The sequence below is a fragment of the Poecilia reticulata genome, chromosome 7 (genome assembly GCF_904066995.2).
Source record: "Poecilia reticulata chromosome 7, P_reticulata-male-v2, whole genome shotgun sequence".
NCBI lineage: Eukaryota > Metazoa > Chordata > Actinopteri > Cyprinodontiformes > Poeciliidae > Poecilia > Poecilia reticulata.
This window is the reverse complement of record NC_088836.1, coordinates 23,719,700-23,738,532: the sequence shown is the minus strand read 5'-3', so window position 1 is coordinate 23,738,532 and position 18,833 is coordinate 23,719,700. Positions and strand designations below refer to the sequence as shown.

General features: G+C 39.1%; 1 protein-coding gene across 2 annotated transcripts in view; it reads right to left on the bottom strand.

The window, feature by feature from the left end:
- Positions 1-11,970, bottom strand: part of adcy6a (adenylate cyclase 6a) — a 51,990-nt gene extending 40,020 nt beyond the window's left edge. Inside the window, exons 1-3 of one of the 2 annotated variants that reach the window (XM_017305823.2) lie at positions 11,752-11,970; positions 5,931-6,177; positions 3,314-4,253 (exon numbers count right to left, since the gene is read on the bottom strand). In XM_017305823.2, the coding sequence (XP_017161312.2) occupies positions 3,314-4,253; positions 5,931-5,950 (960 nt within the window). In that variant the 5' untranslated portion in view covers positions 5,951-6,177; positions 11,752-11,970. Of the gene's footprint in view, positions 1-3,313; positions 4,254-5,930; positions 6,178-11,439; positions 11,704-11,751 lie in introns of those variants that run through there. The other variant, XM_017305824.2, reaches the window with a different exon arrangement.
- Positions 11,971-18,833: the final 6,863 nt, after the last annotated feature.

Below are 18,833 nucleotides of genomic sequence, written 5' to 3'. Positions count from 1 at the left end.
TAGAGATCATGCCGTGGTCAATAGGCTACATGCTATGTGTTGCAGGTCTGTGCTCTGCTTCAGATGCTTCAGTTTTGTTTTCCCTCACCTTAAAAAACTATCTTTAATGTAGTCGATGTTGTTGTCGTTGTTTACTTGATTCCAAAGAGACAATGCACATCACAAAATATGCCAGAGTTTGAAAAGAATAAAAATCCATATAGCACAAAAGTTGACCACAAAACTAACAACACATGAAAAATCTGAATAATCTTAGTATTACTACAAAATCCAAGTCTTGATCTAAACGATGGGAAACACTCCTCTTGAAATACCCTTTGACTCTCCAGTCTGCTACAGAAATAAAACAAACACTGTTTATCTTATTATAAAAGGGAGGCAGGAAGTGAAATGAGACATCCCGAACCAGAAGGATTCCTCGTTTCAGCGTTGGAATCATCCACGGCCTTCATCGGCGCTGCAGCGTCCCTGAGGTTAATGAGTTATTGGAGAAAGAGGAAATACTTGCAGAAAAGCATGAAGCAGTGATTGATGACAATGTAATAACCGTGTCACACAATACAGAGACGACCTCAAAGATATGCTGCTCTCGCTGGGCCGCAGCTATCTCATGACATTCATTCGCTCAACGATGGCAAACAACGCTGGGTCTGTGATGGATAACGCTACGATATATCATGCAGGAGGCTAGGCGCAGCACTGTAAACACTGAGTTCCCATCGAGCCCTGATGTTTGCCCCCTCATTTGTATTGAATTTATAATAAACAGTCACAATATGATGTTGTTTGCTGAGAACGGATTCAGCAGCAGGACAAATAAGTGAAAGGATATCGTAACGAATGCACACCTCGGACAATCAGCAATCATTAAGTCTGATATCCTCCCATTGTTTTCACCTAATGGCTCTCCTGTTATGCTTTACATAACTCGTCTCCGAGGAGATGACTGTCGTAAAACAGCTAAGATAGTAAAAGAGGCAAACAGCCGCAACAACCCCTGCCCCCCGTCCCTTTGCGGTTCCCTCCGTCCTCCCTTTTGGCCTCACCCCCGTCACCCCACCAGAGCAGAAAAGTACAAAGTGTCCCTTGTGAAAGAGCACAGAGATCTGAGTGTTGCTGCTTTATATCATGGTAATCTTCCCATTGTCACAGAGCAGCACAGAGACACACACTGCTGTCCAGCCGGAGCGGTTCATTCAGCCCACTGACCTTCAGCGAGCCCTCAGGTCCTTGGCATGACGTACAAGCGGGACACTGTGCAGCGAGACCCTGTAAGCCCCAAATACGCAGCTCCGGCACGGTGACAAATCACAGCCGAGCGGTTCACACTGCAGCGGCTGCGCTGCCAGTTCACACACTATCACCCCATCGTAAATATCAAGTCTGTGTTTCGGCGTAGCCAGACAAGAAGCCACGCGGTCAGGAGTCCATTAATGTCTGAGGGATAGATTTTAATAAACACGCATCTTTAACATCCCATAAAACGTTTTCGTTCATCTCACTTTTTTGGTATTTATAAGCAAAAACTTTCAAATTTCCCAGCCTGAACAGCTCCTTCACTAAACTGATCTGAAAACTGGCATTGGGTTTTGGTCAGTGACTCATCAAGTGGTGAGGAACCCCACTTGAAACTAGCACTGCTGTTGTTTCATGCAGACCGGATGTGAGAAGAGGTATCTCTCTGGAGGTTTGACATTTGACACGTCACTTTTACAGCGTGATGAGATTACAGCCGTGACAGCTTGTTCCCACAAACTCCCAAAAAACTACATAATCAAAATGTTCTAGTTAATGACAAATATTTTTTAGTCATTTAGCTGCACAGATACTTTAATGATTCACAATTTTTGTCTTTATTTTCAGGGGGGAAAACTCTAAATGATGTGAGGTTAGTAGTAAATGTAATTGTTTTTAATGGAAAGTATTGGATTTTGTATGGGGAAAAAGAGGATGAAGCAGTAATATAGCTGGTGATTGCTCCAATAGACAAGAAGACAATGTTCTCTAAACAGGCACTTCTTTTACAGATAACTTGTTTTAAAGGTAATCTTCTACTTGCTGAATTGTTTTATCTCTTCCAATTCAGCAGAAACTATGAAAAAGAAACAAACCACTGCACATTCTTAGTAAATTGTTCAACGGTTTGTTTGTTTGTTTAAAATGAAGATTCAAAGTATTGATTCCACAAATCATCTCTTCATTTTTCTTCTTTGTTTACGTACGTTTATTTTTAAATATATATTTGGTATTAGTGCTGAGCATTATAAGGAAATCTTGCTTTGATTGAAAATGTTAAATTGTGATGAAAACTCAAGTTTCAAATGATTCAGTTTTGGACACTATCTACATGGAGACTTTATCCAACAGGGTGAAAATATTATTAATTAAAACTTTAGACTTTCAGTAGGAAATGTCGTAAGTTAGAACAGGGAGAAGAACTTACAGAGTCCAGAAAAGTTGCTTTGCAAAAAACCTCACAAAACAAAAGAATGTCAACGCCACCCCAAAGAGTTTAGTTATCAAGTGCGTTTTGTGGTTCTTACCATTTAGGGTGAATTCACACCAGCCCAGTTTGGTCCACTTTAATCAAAATCTAGTTTGTTTGACTAGAAAGTCTGATTCGTTTGGGGAGGTGTGAATTTGTGAATGAATTCGGATGTGGCCCAAAAGAGAAAACAAAAATACATCCTAGGTCGGTGGTTGAAGTGAATTGTTTGAATGCAAAGCAGAATAGAGACTGCTCCAAAGCTGGAGGTGGACTTTAGAGCAGGGCATTCTGGGTAAATTCAACCAAAACAAACGAAAGAGTCTAACACCAATGAGAGAAATGGCTTGTGGTCGTTTACCAAAGACAAAAGAAAAATCCTGCAACAACTGAGATCTGGCGCTATTCCATTTTTGTTTACATTTTGTGAAGAAGTAAGTTGTACTCATGTTTTCATGTCATTTCCTTCAGTAGTTGTGTTTGCAGCGCCACCACAGGTTAGGAGGGTAAACAGGTTTTTCAAAGGGTTCGTTTGACACATTGCAGTTTGAAAATGTAGCAAATGTTGCAACTTTGGTCTCCAATCGAACCAAGTCTACTGGATTATCAGGTGCGAAAACAACCCATGTGAGTGTCGGGAGATGAAAACCGTCCAACTGTAACAGTGTTATTATGTTACACATGCATCTCTACATAATTTAGGTTGATCTGGAGACCTGAATTTCTTAATTCACCTGGAAAAACTTTGCAGCTGACAAAGTAATTTGACATCTTTTCTGTTCATGTTTAATAACCAGAGAGACAGCAGAGAAATGAAACAGGTCGTACCTGTTTCCAGAGGAACTTGTCTTCCTGGTTCATCTGCCATGTGGTCACTACGTGAATGATGGACAGCACCGCTCCACTCAGCACCGCAGCCCTCATCCTGACGGGAAGCAGCGTGTAGATGATGTAGATGAAGAACACAGACCACCAGATTCCTTCTGAAGCACTCCTGGGCGCCACCATGAAGACTCCAAACACCTGCACCGACACCAGGACTCCAATCACCAGGTAACTGACCATCCACATGTAGTCCTGGTGGAAGCCGTTGCGGTTGCAAACCACCATGAGAGCCATGAAGAGAGCCATGGCCACGGACAGGGCTGATGAGTAGGCCACGTCCGGAGCGGCATGGACACAGTGGAAGGTCAGCATGATGCCGCACACGATCACAAGCACTCCCATGAGCATGGTCAATGAGCTCTGGTTCAGCCTAAAGAAGTAACGCTGGTAAAGGCGTTCCAGTTTGCGGGACTGGAATTTTTTCGACTGGAATACACGCACCACCCTGAGCCAGCAGTCTGCTGCCGTCACCACGCCTCCTGCCCCGTTGGGACTCTCATCTCCCATGTCGCTGCTTCCTCCGTTGCATCCCCCTTTCCTGCCTTTCAATTCGCCATCCTCGAAGCCCAAGTCAACTGATTTCAGCCCCACCCCTTCCCCGAGAGCCCCTCCCCTCTTGCCGTAGTGATCCTCCTGCCATCCGCAGCGGACGCCGAAGTTCCCCCCACCTCCGATAGCCCCGGCCACCCCTCCACGATGGTGCTGAGGGAGGGGGGCTCCGGAAGGGGGCTCCATAGCATCCGGGTCCCGCAGACAGCTCATGTAACGCGGGCTGCAGAGAGAAGAGCCTCCCTTCCGTTTGGACTTCTTGCCATTGCGTTCACCCCACGCAGTCTTGCGGTCGTCCACTCGGGCAACTAGGAGACCACTGAACCAGGACATTCTGTTTGAGCAGACAAACAACAGTTAGCATTGATGCTACGTTGGACAACGTGACGCCTTCCCCCTCCTTTGACTCCCTCTAGGTAGGGCTGGGCGTTACGGCTTAAAAATTAAACCTCTGATTTTTTTTCCTGTTGGCTCCTATTTTCTATTTTAATCGATTTTACTTTCTATTTTACAAAAGAAATTACAAATGGCTGAAAATAATTCAAAAAAGTGGCTTTCATTTCAGTCAGGGTTTCCCCCAGTGTATGATAAGCCTGGTGGGCCACAAGGCTTTTACTTGTGCCCCCACCAAGCTAAGCATTGTTTGTTTATTTATTATAGTTTTTTTATACACCGGTAACAATGATAGTTAAAGAGTTTTGTTGGCAAAATGGTTGAAAGCACAATGACAACTCAGTCTGGTCAGTGTGTGAACAGATTGAAAGACTGAGTTCAGGTGTCTCTTTTACCGTTCTACACGCTAACAACTTCAGCGAATTAAGTCACAGATAAAAGATTTTTAAAAATTTGGATCCTTTTAATTAGGATAAAACAACTGAAGTGGCAAGAATCAAAATTTATTTTGCATTTGTCTTTTTAAAAATGTAATAATTAGTGTTGAAGTTTTGTCAGTATGGTCAATAATGTCTTCCAATAATGCAACTCAAAAACACGCCCTATACCGCCAGGCTTAACATGTTTTCTGGGGGAAACTCTGTCAATCTTACACTCTGTGAGTTGAATGACGGATTATTAGGGTCAGCTATGAGAACGTTTAATTGTAAGAATACAGTTAAAATATTAGCAAAATAATTGTACCAGAAAAAAAATAACGTCTTGAAATTACGAGAAAGTTTTCTTTCAATGAGGAATAAAAGCTTTGATTGAGTTATCAAAGTCTGATATGAACAGCTTAGTTCAACAAATAAGCACAGTGGTTTGCAGTTAGTTTAGTTTAGTTTAGTTTAGTTTAGTTTAGTTTAGTTTAGTTTAGTTTAGTTTAGTTTAGTTAGGATCCACAATGCTGCCGCAACTCTTACCGAGGTCCACATATCACTTCTTTACATCAATAAAACAATCTTTACAAATTTCCAAAAAAAATAGCCAACAAAAAGCAAACAAGACATGGAAAAATACATGCAGTCTTAGGTTAAACACATAATTAAATCTAGTGTAACATATTTAGTTCACAACCAGAAACATACACTGTTTATACTAAAAATATATATCCTTTAAAATTTTTACTATCATTAAATATGACATCAGTTGGCATTAATTTCTAGTTCAGCTAGTAATAATAATTTGATGCTGATGTGTTAAAAGATTAACTATTTCTAATAGCTTTTAAGTACTATGTGTAAAATTTAAACCAATGTATTGTTTCACAAGATGCTCAATGATCCTCATGTAATTTCTTATTTTTCATACTTTATTCTTGTGATATTACAACTTTATTCTGGTGATATTACAACTTATTTTTCCTACTTAATAAAAAAAAATCCATCATAGAGTTACATTCAAAGTGAAAGTGAATAAAAGCTATAAAACACGATTGTCAAACAAGAAGGCGGCTCTAGTAGAGCTGACTCTAGACTGTGGAAACCCAAGGTGAAATTCTTCAAAAACCAAAAATTCAGTTAATCAATAAAATCAATTTACCGCCCAGCCCTACCTGTAGGAGCTGTATGTTTACCTGTCAGGGTTCTGGTACATGTTCCAGCCCTTTCCCTTACGACCGGTTCACTCATTTATCCCCCTGGACGAAATTTTGACGAAGAGAGGAGAGGTTTGCTGGCGCCGTGTTGCACGGCCGGAGGCTGGGAGTAAACAGCGGGCCGACTGACACACCAAACTCCAGATGGTGGTGCCACACCCAACAAGCAGAGCCTAATTTAAATAAGACTGGAGTGCCAGGCCTATCTCCACGGCTTCTGCTGGCTCTGGAGGGAAGAAAGTCAAACATACAGAAGAGTGACAAGTTGATAAATAGACGTGTCATCGTGTTTTAACAATAAATGAACATATAAGAAGTAACACAAGATCTGAAAATTAAAGCAGATATTTTTGGGGGATACATATACACAATATATTTTTAAAATAGCAAATAAATCAAAAGTGCATTTAATTGCCATGCATAAACTATACAAATTCCCATAAATTGCATTTCCTACCTTTGTGGTAGCAAACTGTAGGACAGTTTTATTGGAGAACAACCTCCAAACTTTAGCAGCAAAGCAGAAGCTACAGAGTTGTTTTATTTTTTTTCAGATCCTATTTGTGGGCATAAGTTCATCCTTTTTGACTCCAGCATGACCCATTCTCTGATATAACCTCTCTAAAAAAAGCATTTTGGAGTCAGCCAGGACAAAAAAGAACAGATGGACTACCCGAAGCTCTGTTTATAATCTCAATCAATGATAAACAGACAAGTAAAAACATCCAGATAAAAGCTGCCAGACAGCAGGACATTGTCAAAACCATAATGTTTTATTCAAAGTGACAGACTCTGCAGGCCTGTGGGGCCAAAATAAAAAGTACAAATAGAAACATCCAGAAAGTCAGGATGTCAGGGTTTCATCCACATCAGAGGTTACAGCAGAGGATTTCGGCTCTATGGATTACATGTTACAATATTATTATTTTAAAAATATGCATTGCGCTTCAAGTTGGAGGTTATTCTGAAGCTGAGGTGTTGGATAAAGAACAAGAAGGATGGGTAGATGGATTAGAGCTTCGTTTGCAGTAATGTGTGTGTCTGCTCTGTTGAGATGAACCAGAAACCAAAGCTCTAAACCATGGGTCAAACTCAAGGCCCAGGGGCCAAATCCGGACCATTGAGACCTTCTTGTGGCCCTCTAGACCAGAGGGACACATAAATAGAAGCATCCAAATAACAGTGTGAGCCTACATTTTATTCTATCAGTCAAATAAAAGCAGGTTTTTATCTGTATAATGCCAAATTACACCAGTCAATCTCCACCCAGTTTTCACAATTCTGCAAAAACTAATGCTAAAGTCTATACTTCCCCACACTTTTTCGTTCCAATGCATAACTGTGAGTGTATTTGAAATTTTCTGCAAAAATATTGGGGTTATGCGACTCCACTGCTGCCTCTGGCTTACTGGATGTCAAAGTGCAGTTCATGACTGATATGGCAAGAAACAAAAAGTCATATTTACTGTCATACATAAGAGCAAATATTGCAAAATGTCAGATCACTGATTTTGATTGCAAAAAATATCACAAAAAAATAATTGCAAAATCCTGGAGGTACTGATCAGGTTGAAAAAATGTTCAACACCATTTAATTTAAATAAGTACACAGCTATTTACTAATATTTTAAAAAATTTGTTCATGGTTTTTACCAATGCATTCTGGCCCTTTGAGAACATTCATGATCTTGATGTTGCCCAAAATAAAAATTTGTTTGACACGTTGATGTTCAACCCCCCACCTACCGTCAAAAGATATTGATCACGACCAAAACAATACGATTTTAATTACAAGCAGCAAAATCTTTCATCCATAGGTTCAGAGTCAGCTGAGGTGTTTCGTCCATCTGGTCGCCTCCTTTTAGAGGTATTTCCCACTAAGTGGAGACTCTAGAACCGAGGAAGAAATATAAATACTTTCTGCTTGATGATTGCCTTGAGTTTCCTAGAGCGGTGCGGAAAAAATCTCTGAGAAGAGGAATGAAAGGACGGACAGATGGATGGACGCAGATATGCATGTATTTCTTGTATAACTGATCAAGCAGACATTAATGACACTCCATCTAGTGAGAGTAGCTCTGATCTGTTGAGCCAGAATAAACCCTTAAAGGTGTGTTTGTGCTGACACCAGGGGTGAACAACATGGACGTAGAATTTAATCAAGATATTTTGTGTTTCTGTTGCACCAATCAATCACTTCCGATACCGTTACAGATATCCGAGGTTTAACATCGGTACTGAATTGACTTAAACTGTTTCTTTTTTTTTAAAAATACAAACAAAAAAACAAACATAAATGTGATGAACTACAAATTTATTTGATAACTCTGCACCGGAACAGAACATTTAAATGTACCAGTAGCTTCACAAGCTGGTATATTCAAACATGTAGAAACAACGCAACTTTAATTTGCTCAGTCAATGTAAAATAAACAACAAAGAAACTGACAAAAACAATAGGCCCAACATGTAAAATTAAACTGCAACAAGAGCAATTCTGAATATAATGTGAAATAAATAATAAGGCATGATGTCACTCAGAGCTCACAGCATAGCATTAGACTGGATAGATCTGCCCTTATTCTATATCTATAATTATTTTCAATATGAGGATCGATACAAACATTAATACCGGATCTGTGCATCATGTGATACAAATAAAAGTGAAGATAGGAACTATTTGTCATGTCTTTATTAGGTAACACTATGGCTGTGGCTGCGAGGCACAGCATCAATATCACTAAGCACAAATACTACCCTTAAAAAACGTATCAAGCTTTTCCAGGACTTCATTTACTTAAAGAAACATGATTTACATTCCTACACTGTGCACAGACACTTAATTTAATCCTATTTTTTTAATTTACAGAAGAAAAAACTGTGGAGAAAATAGCAAAACATAACATTTTAGCCAGATTTATTTCCATTAACCAAAATGGAATCTAGAACTTTTTCACAATAAATGATATGTTAAATGCCCACCCGTAGCTTGACACCAAGATAGTAGCAGCAGTCTTTCTAGTTCTTTTACTTTAAAAGACAAATTTATCCAGCACATCTCATAAATGCTCAAGTGGATAGAAATCTGGGGAAATTTGAGGGTGAGTCAACATTCACATGTTGTGTTTCTCAAATTGTTTTTGCTCTGTATTGCAAAAAGACTCCACAACCATCGGTGATACTGCTTCCAAGAAAGGATGTAGATATTCTGCAACAATGCCTCGGTAGGTGTTTGTGTGTCAAAGCAAAATTAAAACTGATGGTGGGACCCAAGGCTTCCCAGGAGGATGTTGTGACCTTCCTGTTCAATTCTGCTTGATTCAAATCTCGCTTACAGCACTACCTGGGATTTCTCCCATTCACTGGGATTCCTCCGGTTTGATTTCAACCGAGTCAATCAGCGAACACAAGGAAAAGCTGCGAACGAAGATGTCAATTTTCTGCACTGTTTTAGAATTGTGGTTTGCCTGTGGTTTTAACAAAGCAGCAGAGGAAGTGAACAAAATCTGTGTTGGTCATAATTCCAAATATTAAATTAACATCTTGTTCAGGTCAGTACTTCTCTCTTCGCAGTGGAGGATGGTTGTTTACAGCACAACTTCCGGTAAGCTTCATAGCGTCGACCTGGCGCATTACATTCTTCAAATGTTATTGATATTTATATTTCAGTCCCCTTTTAACTTTGGGGAAACAAGCAATTACAACCTGGGTAATATTCTGATGACCATAGTGCTACAAATAATCCATAATTTCACTTTCTTTCCATTATAACAATAGAAAAGAAACCAAAAGCCTTGCTCTCCCCAAACCTTAGTGTGTTAAATTTATACCAGGTCAACTGGTCAAATGTATCATCAGCATGCAAAGCTTTACTGAATTGCACTTCAGATTTATTACCTAGCAAATGCTGCATTCAGAAACTCTTTTGCACAGATTTGATGTTGACCATGCAGACCAGTTTTCAAGACCCAGTTCTTGAGATTCATTTAAATCTTTACGGGTGCCAGCTTTTCCTGTAACTTCAAGAACAAAATGTTCACCTGCTGATATCCTGATAAACAGATACTAATCAGTGTGTTCACTTCACTTCAGTGGTCATAATGTCATGCCTGATCAGTGTGGGTAATAATAGAAATGCACTGTGCTGGATTTCTGATTGGATCATAAAAAGGCCACATATGGTGGATCTTCCCAGGCCACCAGTCGACCAGATCCTCCACGGCTGCAGAGAGACGGAGCTTCGCTGCCTTGTTGCAGAGAAAACAGCTTCTTCTCGCCGTATTTCGCTTTCTTTCGTCCAGCACCCCTCCTCCTCCTTTCGCTGGATCGACAAGATTCAAGGGGAACCAGCACCTCCCCTGCCCGCCCCTCCTCTTCGCTCTCTTCCCACCTCTACCTCCCCGTCTGCGTCCCTCGCTCCCCCCGCACAAGGTCGACCAGCTCATACCCATTTGCCAGCGTCGCGTCGCGGCTCTGCCAGTCGCTTGCTTGGTGCCTGGCTCAGCTCTCCATCCCCTCCCTCTCTCCGTCCCTCTGCTAAAGGGGAGCAGTGGGGAAGCGAGAGAGGCAGTGGAGGGTAGGTGGGTGGGTGACCATTGCTCTAAGGGGGCATTTTCAACCGGACGCTGGCCGCAAACAGCGCGCACTGACTCATTCATTTCGCGCGTGCACCCCTCTGTCCCCAGGTCACTTCTCACCCAGATGATGCAGATGCATAACCCTTTCAAGGAAATTAAAAACTGCTTAATTTAATTTTTATTCTGGTTTTCAGTCCCTGCATCTGCTGCGGCTCTGGTGTCTGGATGCTGTGCACATACAGGCAAGGCCGTGTGTGTGTGTGTGTGTGTGTGTGTGTGTGTGTGTGTGTGTGTGTGTGTGTGTGTGTGTGTGTGTGTGTGTGTGTGTGTGTGTGTGTGTGTGTGTGTGTGCGCGCGCGTGTGTGTGTGTGTGTGTGTGTGTGTGTGTGTGTGTGTGTGTGTGTGTGTGTGTTTGAGAGAGAGAGAGAGAGAGAGAGAGAGAAAGAGAGAGAGAGAAAGAGAGAGAGAGAGGGCCCGCATTCAAACAGCGTAGGATTCCTGTTACATAACACCGTGGCCTATGTGACAACCACAGCGGGGACCAGAAAAACCATTCCCGAGTCAGGACACAAACACGCCTCTGTCAGTCAGAGATGCACGCATTGTGTGTTAGCTGCAGTCAGTGTCCTTCAGTCTGCAGCAACGCGATGCACTCACAGGATTAAGTGCACCGACAAAACATGAAGTACACGGGAAATAGACAAGTTACAATAATGCTGCACATTCCTCAGCATCAGCCAGAAGATGGAGGAACAAGCATGCTCTGAAAAAAACAAAACAAATCCAACCCATTTTGGGACGCTTTAGTTTGAAGTTGTCATAGAGAGAATTGGCTGTTTTAACACCCTCCGGAGCCGTCAGCTGCACCAAGAAGTGCAAACGCACAGCGATGCGTCTCATCCTCCTCTTACCTTCCCCGCAAACACAAGCGCAGAGATGTTGTTGCTGTCCGCCAGTGGAGAACATGTACTGACCGTGAATCCTTTTGCCACCGCCACTAATGTGAAAGCGGAGGCCTCGCAGGGTCTGTCGCCAGCTATGTCATTCTCTCCGGCACGAATGAAGCGCTCGGCGGAGAGGTGGCGGACGCGCACACGGCCCAGAGAGAAATAGCGTATGGCGCGTTTGTATGACATATATGGGGTTTATTTCGGCCTGCAGCGTGCGGCAGTAATTCCAGAGAAGGGAGAGAGAGGGGAATAAAAAGACAAAAACGGACTCACTGTGATCATCTTCTGTTTCTATTCCCGGACACGACTGCAGCTGACAATCCGATTCTCCGCGCTGGTCGGTCGGAGCGGCCAGGGTGGAGGAGCATTTGTAGCCAGGCTGGTCAAGGATGGCTCGGTTAAATTGGTCACCCTGTGGAGGATCTCCTCCTGTCGTATTCTCGCTCCACACTCTCTTGCCTCTCCTCCCCCTGACCCTCTCGGTTTCAAGCACCGCTGTCAAGGCGGAGAAAACGCGAACGCCGCACATCCGATAATGCCTTTCAAAATAAAACACTCATACACGTGAGTGACACATTCACGGTCTCGTAGATAACTCTTATAATCATGGTCTGACTCATTCCGTTGTGCTTATTTACTTTTATAATGATTTATGACTCAGATATATTTCAGCAACAAGGCCATCAAAGTGCTGAAAACTAGAAACAGACGATACATTTTGTCAAGTGCCATCATTAAAATCATCAGTACACATCAAATATGTTGATTAATATTACATTTATTACCTTTCACAATAATACCACCTGTTTGATACCACCTGTCAATTATTAAAGGGGGTTTGTCAGCAACTAACTTATCAAGAGGAACTGAACCTCCATCAACATTGCAGGATTCATTCATGTGCTGCACTCAGAGAGATTTCCAGAAAATAATAGGAAATCATGGTCAAATGTTGGCTGCAGTCGACCTCATGTCCACGTGAATGAAACTGTGATCGACGGAAACTACTTTGTTTGTCTGTAACTGGTGGTAAAATCCCATTTTTTGTCATAGTGACACTTTTTGATAGTCAAATCAAAGATCAATAAGTGTAAATTAAACAACTTTCCCTCTCACATCCAATGGGATTTAGTCCATCTTACCCTTCCTCTGGCCAGGAAAAACTTGGGCTTTAACGTTGATTTCTCCATTATTTTCTGCAAATAACTTTACAGACCTGATGTAGGGTAAGTTGGAAAATTTTCTTGCCTGTCCTCTTTGCTTCATTGTTGGCTTATTAGGCAAAAATTTACTCAGAAAATGTATTACTCAAAATAAGTTTCACTACCTCTGCCATTATAACTCTGTTTGTTTGTAGGAGGTTTGATCCGCATGGGGTGGAGCCAGCATCATGTTAATAATACTATTTTTTTTAACTCATATCAAGTTAGTTAGGAAGGTTAATGTTTAACTTTTGGCTTGATATTTTACTCTGTGTAGTTCTTTGGCTAATAGTTTTTGATGTAAAAACATTTTGCATAAATAAACTTTGACTTGACCTTTGTTGCTTAGAAATGTGAAACACCTGCTCTTTAAAAAGTTTCTGCAAGACCCTGCTAATAGTTTTATTGAGACCCCGAAAAATCAAGTTTCCATTCATTCATCCATATTAAAACCCAAAATGCCCAAATTGACACAAAGTAGGCAGAGTAGAATGTAAAAATATTACAAAAGGAGTTAAAAAAAACAACATTATTTTAAACAAACGCAAAGTGCACAAAATTAAGAATAATTAAATCCAATCCAGCCGCGGACGTTGTGAGTGCTATTATTATAAGTTTAAAAAAAAAATCTCCTTTCAGTAAATGTACAAACCAAATTACAAAAATTTCCACTCCAATACATGAAAACAAAAAAAAAAATCACCCAGATAAAATGTAACCACTATGAAATCTCACCAATGTGAGCCAGAAGTCAGTCAGTCACTTGACTGACTGTTTTTTTGGGTTTTTTTTTTTTTTTTTGCAAAACTGCAAGAAAGACGCTCAAACTGCTGTGTAAATAAAAACTATATTTACACAGTTTACACTTCTTTAATAGTTTGTTTCTCTTTTCCTCATTTTTTTACATTTCCCTACCCCGTTTGCTTTGCTTTCGTTGCTATCATTTTTGGATGAAACCTCGTTCAGTTCCGGTGTGTCGGTCTCTGATTTCGGCTGGTTTGACGCAGCTCGGTTCGGCCCAGGCGCGCTGCTGCTGCTGCTCTCACCGCTCATTCCCACTCGGCACTCCCCCTAGAGGCGGGAAGCGATGCCCCAGCTCTGAGTCCAGCAAGATCCACATGGAAAAACTTGCATTAAGTGATCAGATGATGTCTTTTATTTTAACATCTGTGATAAATTTGACCCTTTTATGTCGTCTTCACGAAGATTTAGGCCTGATTTTACTGGAAAGTAAGTTTTGAAAGATTTTGAAAGATTTTTCTCCAACAAAAGTCGGTACAACGTGAGCGATTTCATCATGGTACACATGAATACGTGAATGCATTATTTATTTATGACATGCTGATGTATTCTGTAAAATATTTGTTAAATATGGGCACATTTTATATAAAAGTACACAATAATATCTTCCAGTTTGCAAATTTACAAAACAGCAATATGTAAGAAACTATAATTAACACATTTAATATCTAAAATGTTTAAAAGTACAATAATGTCACTGTTTTTTCACTGGATTAGATGGGCTAAGGGTTTATTGTATTGTAAAGGACATTGAAATGCTATTTTGGCAATTTTTTAAAATGTCTTATCTATTGTTAAAATGTCAGATTAAAACCAGATTAATTGTAATTTTTCCCCAAAAATGTTTTAGATTAATCATTTCAGCTATCATCTCAATTATCACATATCAAAGTACTAATATTTTGATATTTGTTTTATAAATACAAATATTTTTGATATTTGTATTATAAAATGATAAAAATAAATGATAAAAGTACAATATCATATAAACTAAATCAAGCAATCATGCTGTAAGCTGAACTTGTAAATGCTATAACTCAAAAGACAGTTATTACTGCACACATACTTTTACTGGCACCGTTTATTTTCTTCATTTATAATTTTCTGTACTTGATACTGCAAATATTTTTACTGCTGCAGAACCACAGACATCCCACAATCACTTACTTGCATCCTGCTGCCAGTAATAGTATTTTACAGAATCAATTGAGCAAAAAATGTAAATAAATGAATAAAACTGAAAATGTTCATCAAATAGAAAGTGAAGACATTAGCAATTAGTTTTAGCGATGTAAACTCACGCTGCGGTTATTTTGGCTGCTATTCATTTAATATTTTATCTTTTTCTTTCTTTTTTGTTTCACTACATCACAACATATTTAAATGCATAAACCTCCAGCATGTTCTCTAGATGTTACCTACGATCACATTGTTTTCCTTTTTCTTTTTCTTTTTGATAGAATTTCATTATATTTTATAATACATGTATTGATGGAGCATCTACCAACAGCACATCAAAGACTGAGGATCATACTAACAACAAAAGAAACTTAATACTGCACTTGACCTCGTTGGGGCAAAGTTTATCGTATGTATGTGTATTAACAACAGAATATAGAGCAGCCTGACCAATGGAAGAGAATCAGTTAAATAGAGGAAACTCACCAAACTGGCTGTGCAAGTACAAGAAGGCATTGTTTCTTCGAAGTGCAATTATCTTTATATCAATGGATGCATTCAGTTGTCTGCTCTCTCAATCATCACCGCATCTTTTCATGCAGTGAAGTGCAGATAAAACAGAACATTTTCAAGAAATCATTAGAGGAGCCGTTTTAAAGCTGATGGAGGGGGAAACGCTGCTGTTTTCTACGTGTGACTGGCGTTACGCGAACAACCAGCAGGGGTCGCAGTTGCGCCTCGATCTGAGTGGCAGAACTATCGCGTTTGAAATAAATGCAAACATGTTGAAATTTTACACGTGTAAGTCATATTCTTGCAGTTAATTGGGGGAAAACGTAAAAATGTAACAATGCAGTATTATTTAGTTATGTTTTCTAAGTTAATCCAACTAGAGTTTGACGTGTTTTCCCAAACTGGATTAGTTGCTAAGACATGAAGAAAGCCTTTTGTAGGTAAAAATGCCATGCAGTTGTGTTTATACCACTAGCTTTTCACTTCTAGGCTGAAATTACAAAATACTGCAAACTCAGTCAGATTGGACAGGTGGCATTTGTGAACAGAGTTTTTCAAGTTTTGTACATTTTCTTAAATGGCCTTAGGGAATGGTGAGTTCAGGATAATGTGCATTGTTAGTTTCTTCCACCGCACCTATAGAGTCATGTACATAAGAAAAAGATTATTTGTTTTAGTTTCATCTGACTGGAACAGTTTCTTCCACGTTTGCTCTGCCTGACATTTGGTAAACTCCAAACAGGGTTTTGTATGACTGTCTTTCAACGATTGGTTTCTTCTTTTTGTTGTTGCATAGATGCTAAATTTGTGGAGCACAAGTAGAAGTTGTTGTGTGGACGGATTTCGCACTGGATCTATGCAGTTTCTCCAGAGTTACTGGCTGCTTCTTTCACTGCTGCTCTTTTTGTCTGGTCATTTTATGATAACCAGAGTTTGTTTTATAACAAAATCCAACCTTAAATTTCTCCAAAACTTTCTGCCTGACCTGCCATGTTTCCACAGTGCAGTGAAAAAGATAACCCAGGTCGTATTTCCTACCTGAGCAGAACTCTGAAGGATGATCCAAAATATATAAAATCTTTACTATACAAAATCTGGTATGGAAAAAAAAACAACAAGTGTATTGAAAAAGAAACAAAATGTTGTCACAGTTAAATTCTTGGAAACTGATGGTTTAGTTTCTAAGAAGGATTATGTCATTTGGTGTCAGATACGATAGAGCTGTTTACAAAAGCTGTCAGGTGATAAAACTGGAAGCTCTGAACAAACAGATATGAGCAGGCTACGGCAGACAAGGCAAACTTAGGTCAATAAACACAACTGAGTATCAAAATATGAGTTTTGTTTTGCATCCGAACCACATGACCATATTTTCTAGTCATTGTTGTGACTTTTCTATGGCCACTATGTAGCAAGTAATCGAAGATAAGAGCTTAATGGAGGAAGATAACGTAAAATCCTCCAAAATATGTCAAGTACTAAATCTTAAATTCACTATTTGTGATTAGAAAAGCTAGAGATCAACCTGCGTGACCGACTTAAGGGGTGGAGTGAATTTAGTTTTATGTTTGTTTGTGCATTCATAAAACACGCTTTTAGAAAAAGATCAATCCAGTTCCTTTATAATGTTTGGTTCTGGATTGATAGTGTGGGATTTTTATTGTCTGATCAACAAGAAAGACAGAAAGAAAGAAAGAAAGAAAGAAAGAAAGAAAGAAAGAAAGAAAGAAAGAAAGAAAGAAAGAAAGAAAGAAAGAAAGAAAGAAAGAAAGAAAGAAAGAAAGAAAGAAAGAAAGAAAGAGACAAACAAACAAACAAACAAACAAACAAACAAAAACAGTTCAGGAAACAGCAGAAATACTTTTGATTGCAAATGGTTTGTAAAGTGAGAATGGAAACGTAAAAAAAAAAAAAAAAACAATTCTCTAAAAACATGTTCTTCTGTTCAGATGACGCCTGCTTTAGCTTCTGTATCCTGTATCTGTATCTGTATCCTTTCTGGAGTAAAACTGGAAACAGTGTTGCCAGTAATATAGACCCATCAGCTAACATACACTGAAAAACAAGAAAATCGAGCTCCAACTTCAAGGAATTTAGCTAAAATTAAATTTATCAAACTCAATTTGTGTAAAATGACAACTAAGTAAACTTAATATATTTACTTGAATTAACTTAATTTGATTACTTGTGGCAAATACATTTTTAAAACAGCAGGTTACCATGGAGACAATACAGTTTGACTGAACTGACGTGATGCAAAATTAAGTATATAATTCCAGAAAAGTTTAAAATCTCAAGTCAAATCTCAAGTCAAATAAAATAAATATTTTTTCTGTGTTATTCCTCCACTGCAATGTGATGTTTTGTTTTTTTTTTGTTCTGTTGTGGTTTTGCTATTTAAAGTTATTTTCGACTAGGCTGCAGTTTTCTTGCTGTAATTCTATATAGATCAACTTGACTTGACTTGACACGCCTGAGTCAAGTCAAATCATGCTTATTTGTACTGAATATTTCAGCAACAGGGCAGTTCAAAGTGCTCTACGTGATAAAAACATAATACAGAAACCAATTATGAAACAACCTGTCCACATTTTGTCCATTTTTATTTCCATAGGCAAGTCAAACAACCCGATTGAACAAGGGGGTTTGCATGACAGATACGTAAATAGTGATCCTGTGTTGTGCTGCCATGAATTGGTGTTTTTTTTTTGTGTTTGTGCAGCCGGACACCCCCAGCAGGACCGAACACTTAGTACGGACCCGAGGACGCTGAAGTTGGCTTCAGAATCGACACTTTTTAGGTACGTTTATCTACCTTTGATCAGGTTCAGTTTCGAGTTTAGATGATGGGTTTCAATTAAAGTATGTCAAGTAATTTGAAACGTCTGCCGAAGAGGCATCAATGAGCTCGACGAACATTTTTACAAGATTGAACGATCCATATTTTTGGGAAATGGCAAACAAAATCAAAGTAGCTTACTTGCAAATTGCTCAAAAAGAATACTCCTTTTATTATTGTTATGGTTCTGATGTCAGCATTAAGTCCGGATATGTAAAATGTAGAAGTGGTAAAAATGGCCATCGTCAGTAGTTTTATTTTTCAAATCAATGTTTATTCATGTCACATTTGCTCAATTATGAAAAAAAAAATTATGGGAATGTAGGCTACTGTAAAACAGCATTTTAAAAGACAATCCAGAATAATCCAGTAAAACTTTTACAAAACAGTCCTCAAGATGCCAGAAAATCCATATTTTAATTTCTATGCTTTCATAAATAGAAAAAAACCGTTACACGAATAACATATATGAAGATTTAGAAGATACTTTGTTTTGGGTTAATTTGACTTGAGCTGGAATTAAATAAATTGTGCTTCTTTTCATCTCTTTTCGGATTGAATTCATGTTATTCTTTACTTCTTATGTTTGTCTTCTCTCGTCTGTTAATATTTACAATAGTAAGAAATGGATCCGCATGTTCGGAATACAGATTACTAAAGATTACTTAAATAATCTGTCGGAATCGTAACTCAACTCAACTCATGTTTAAACCGTAACCGAGTTTCAAGCAGAAAATCCACAAAATTCAACATGTTCAAAACTGCTCTCTTTTGAGTTTCATTTATGAAGTTAATGCTTTACAAATCCCAAATAATATTTT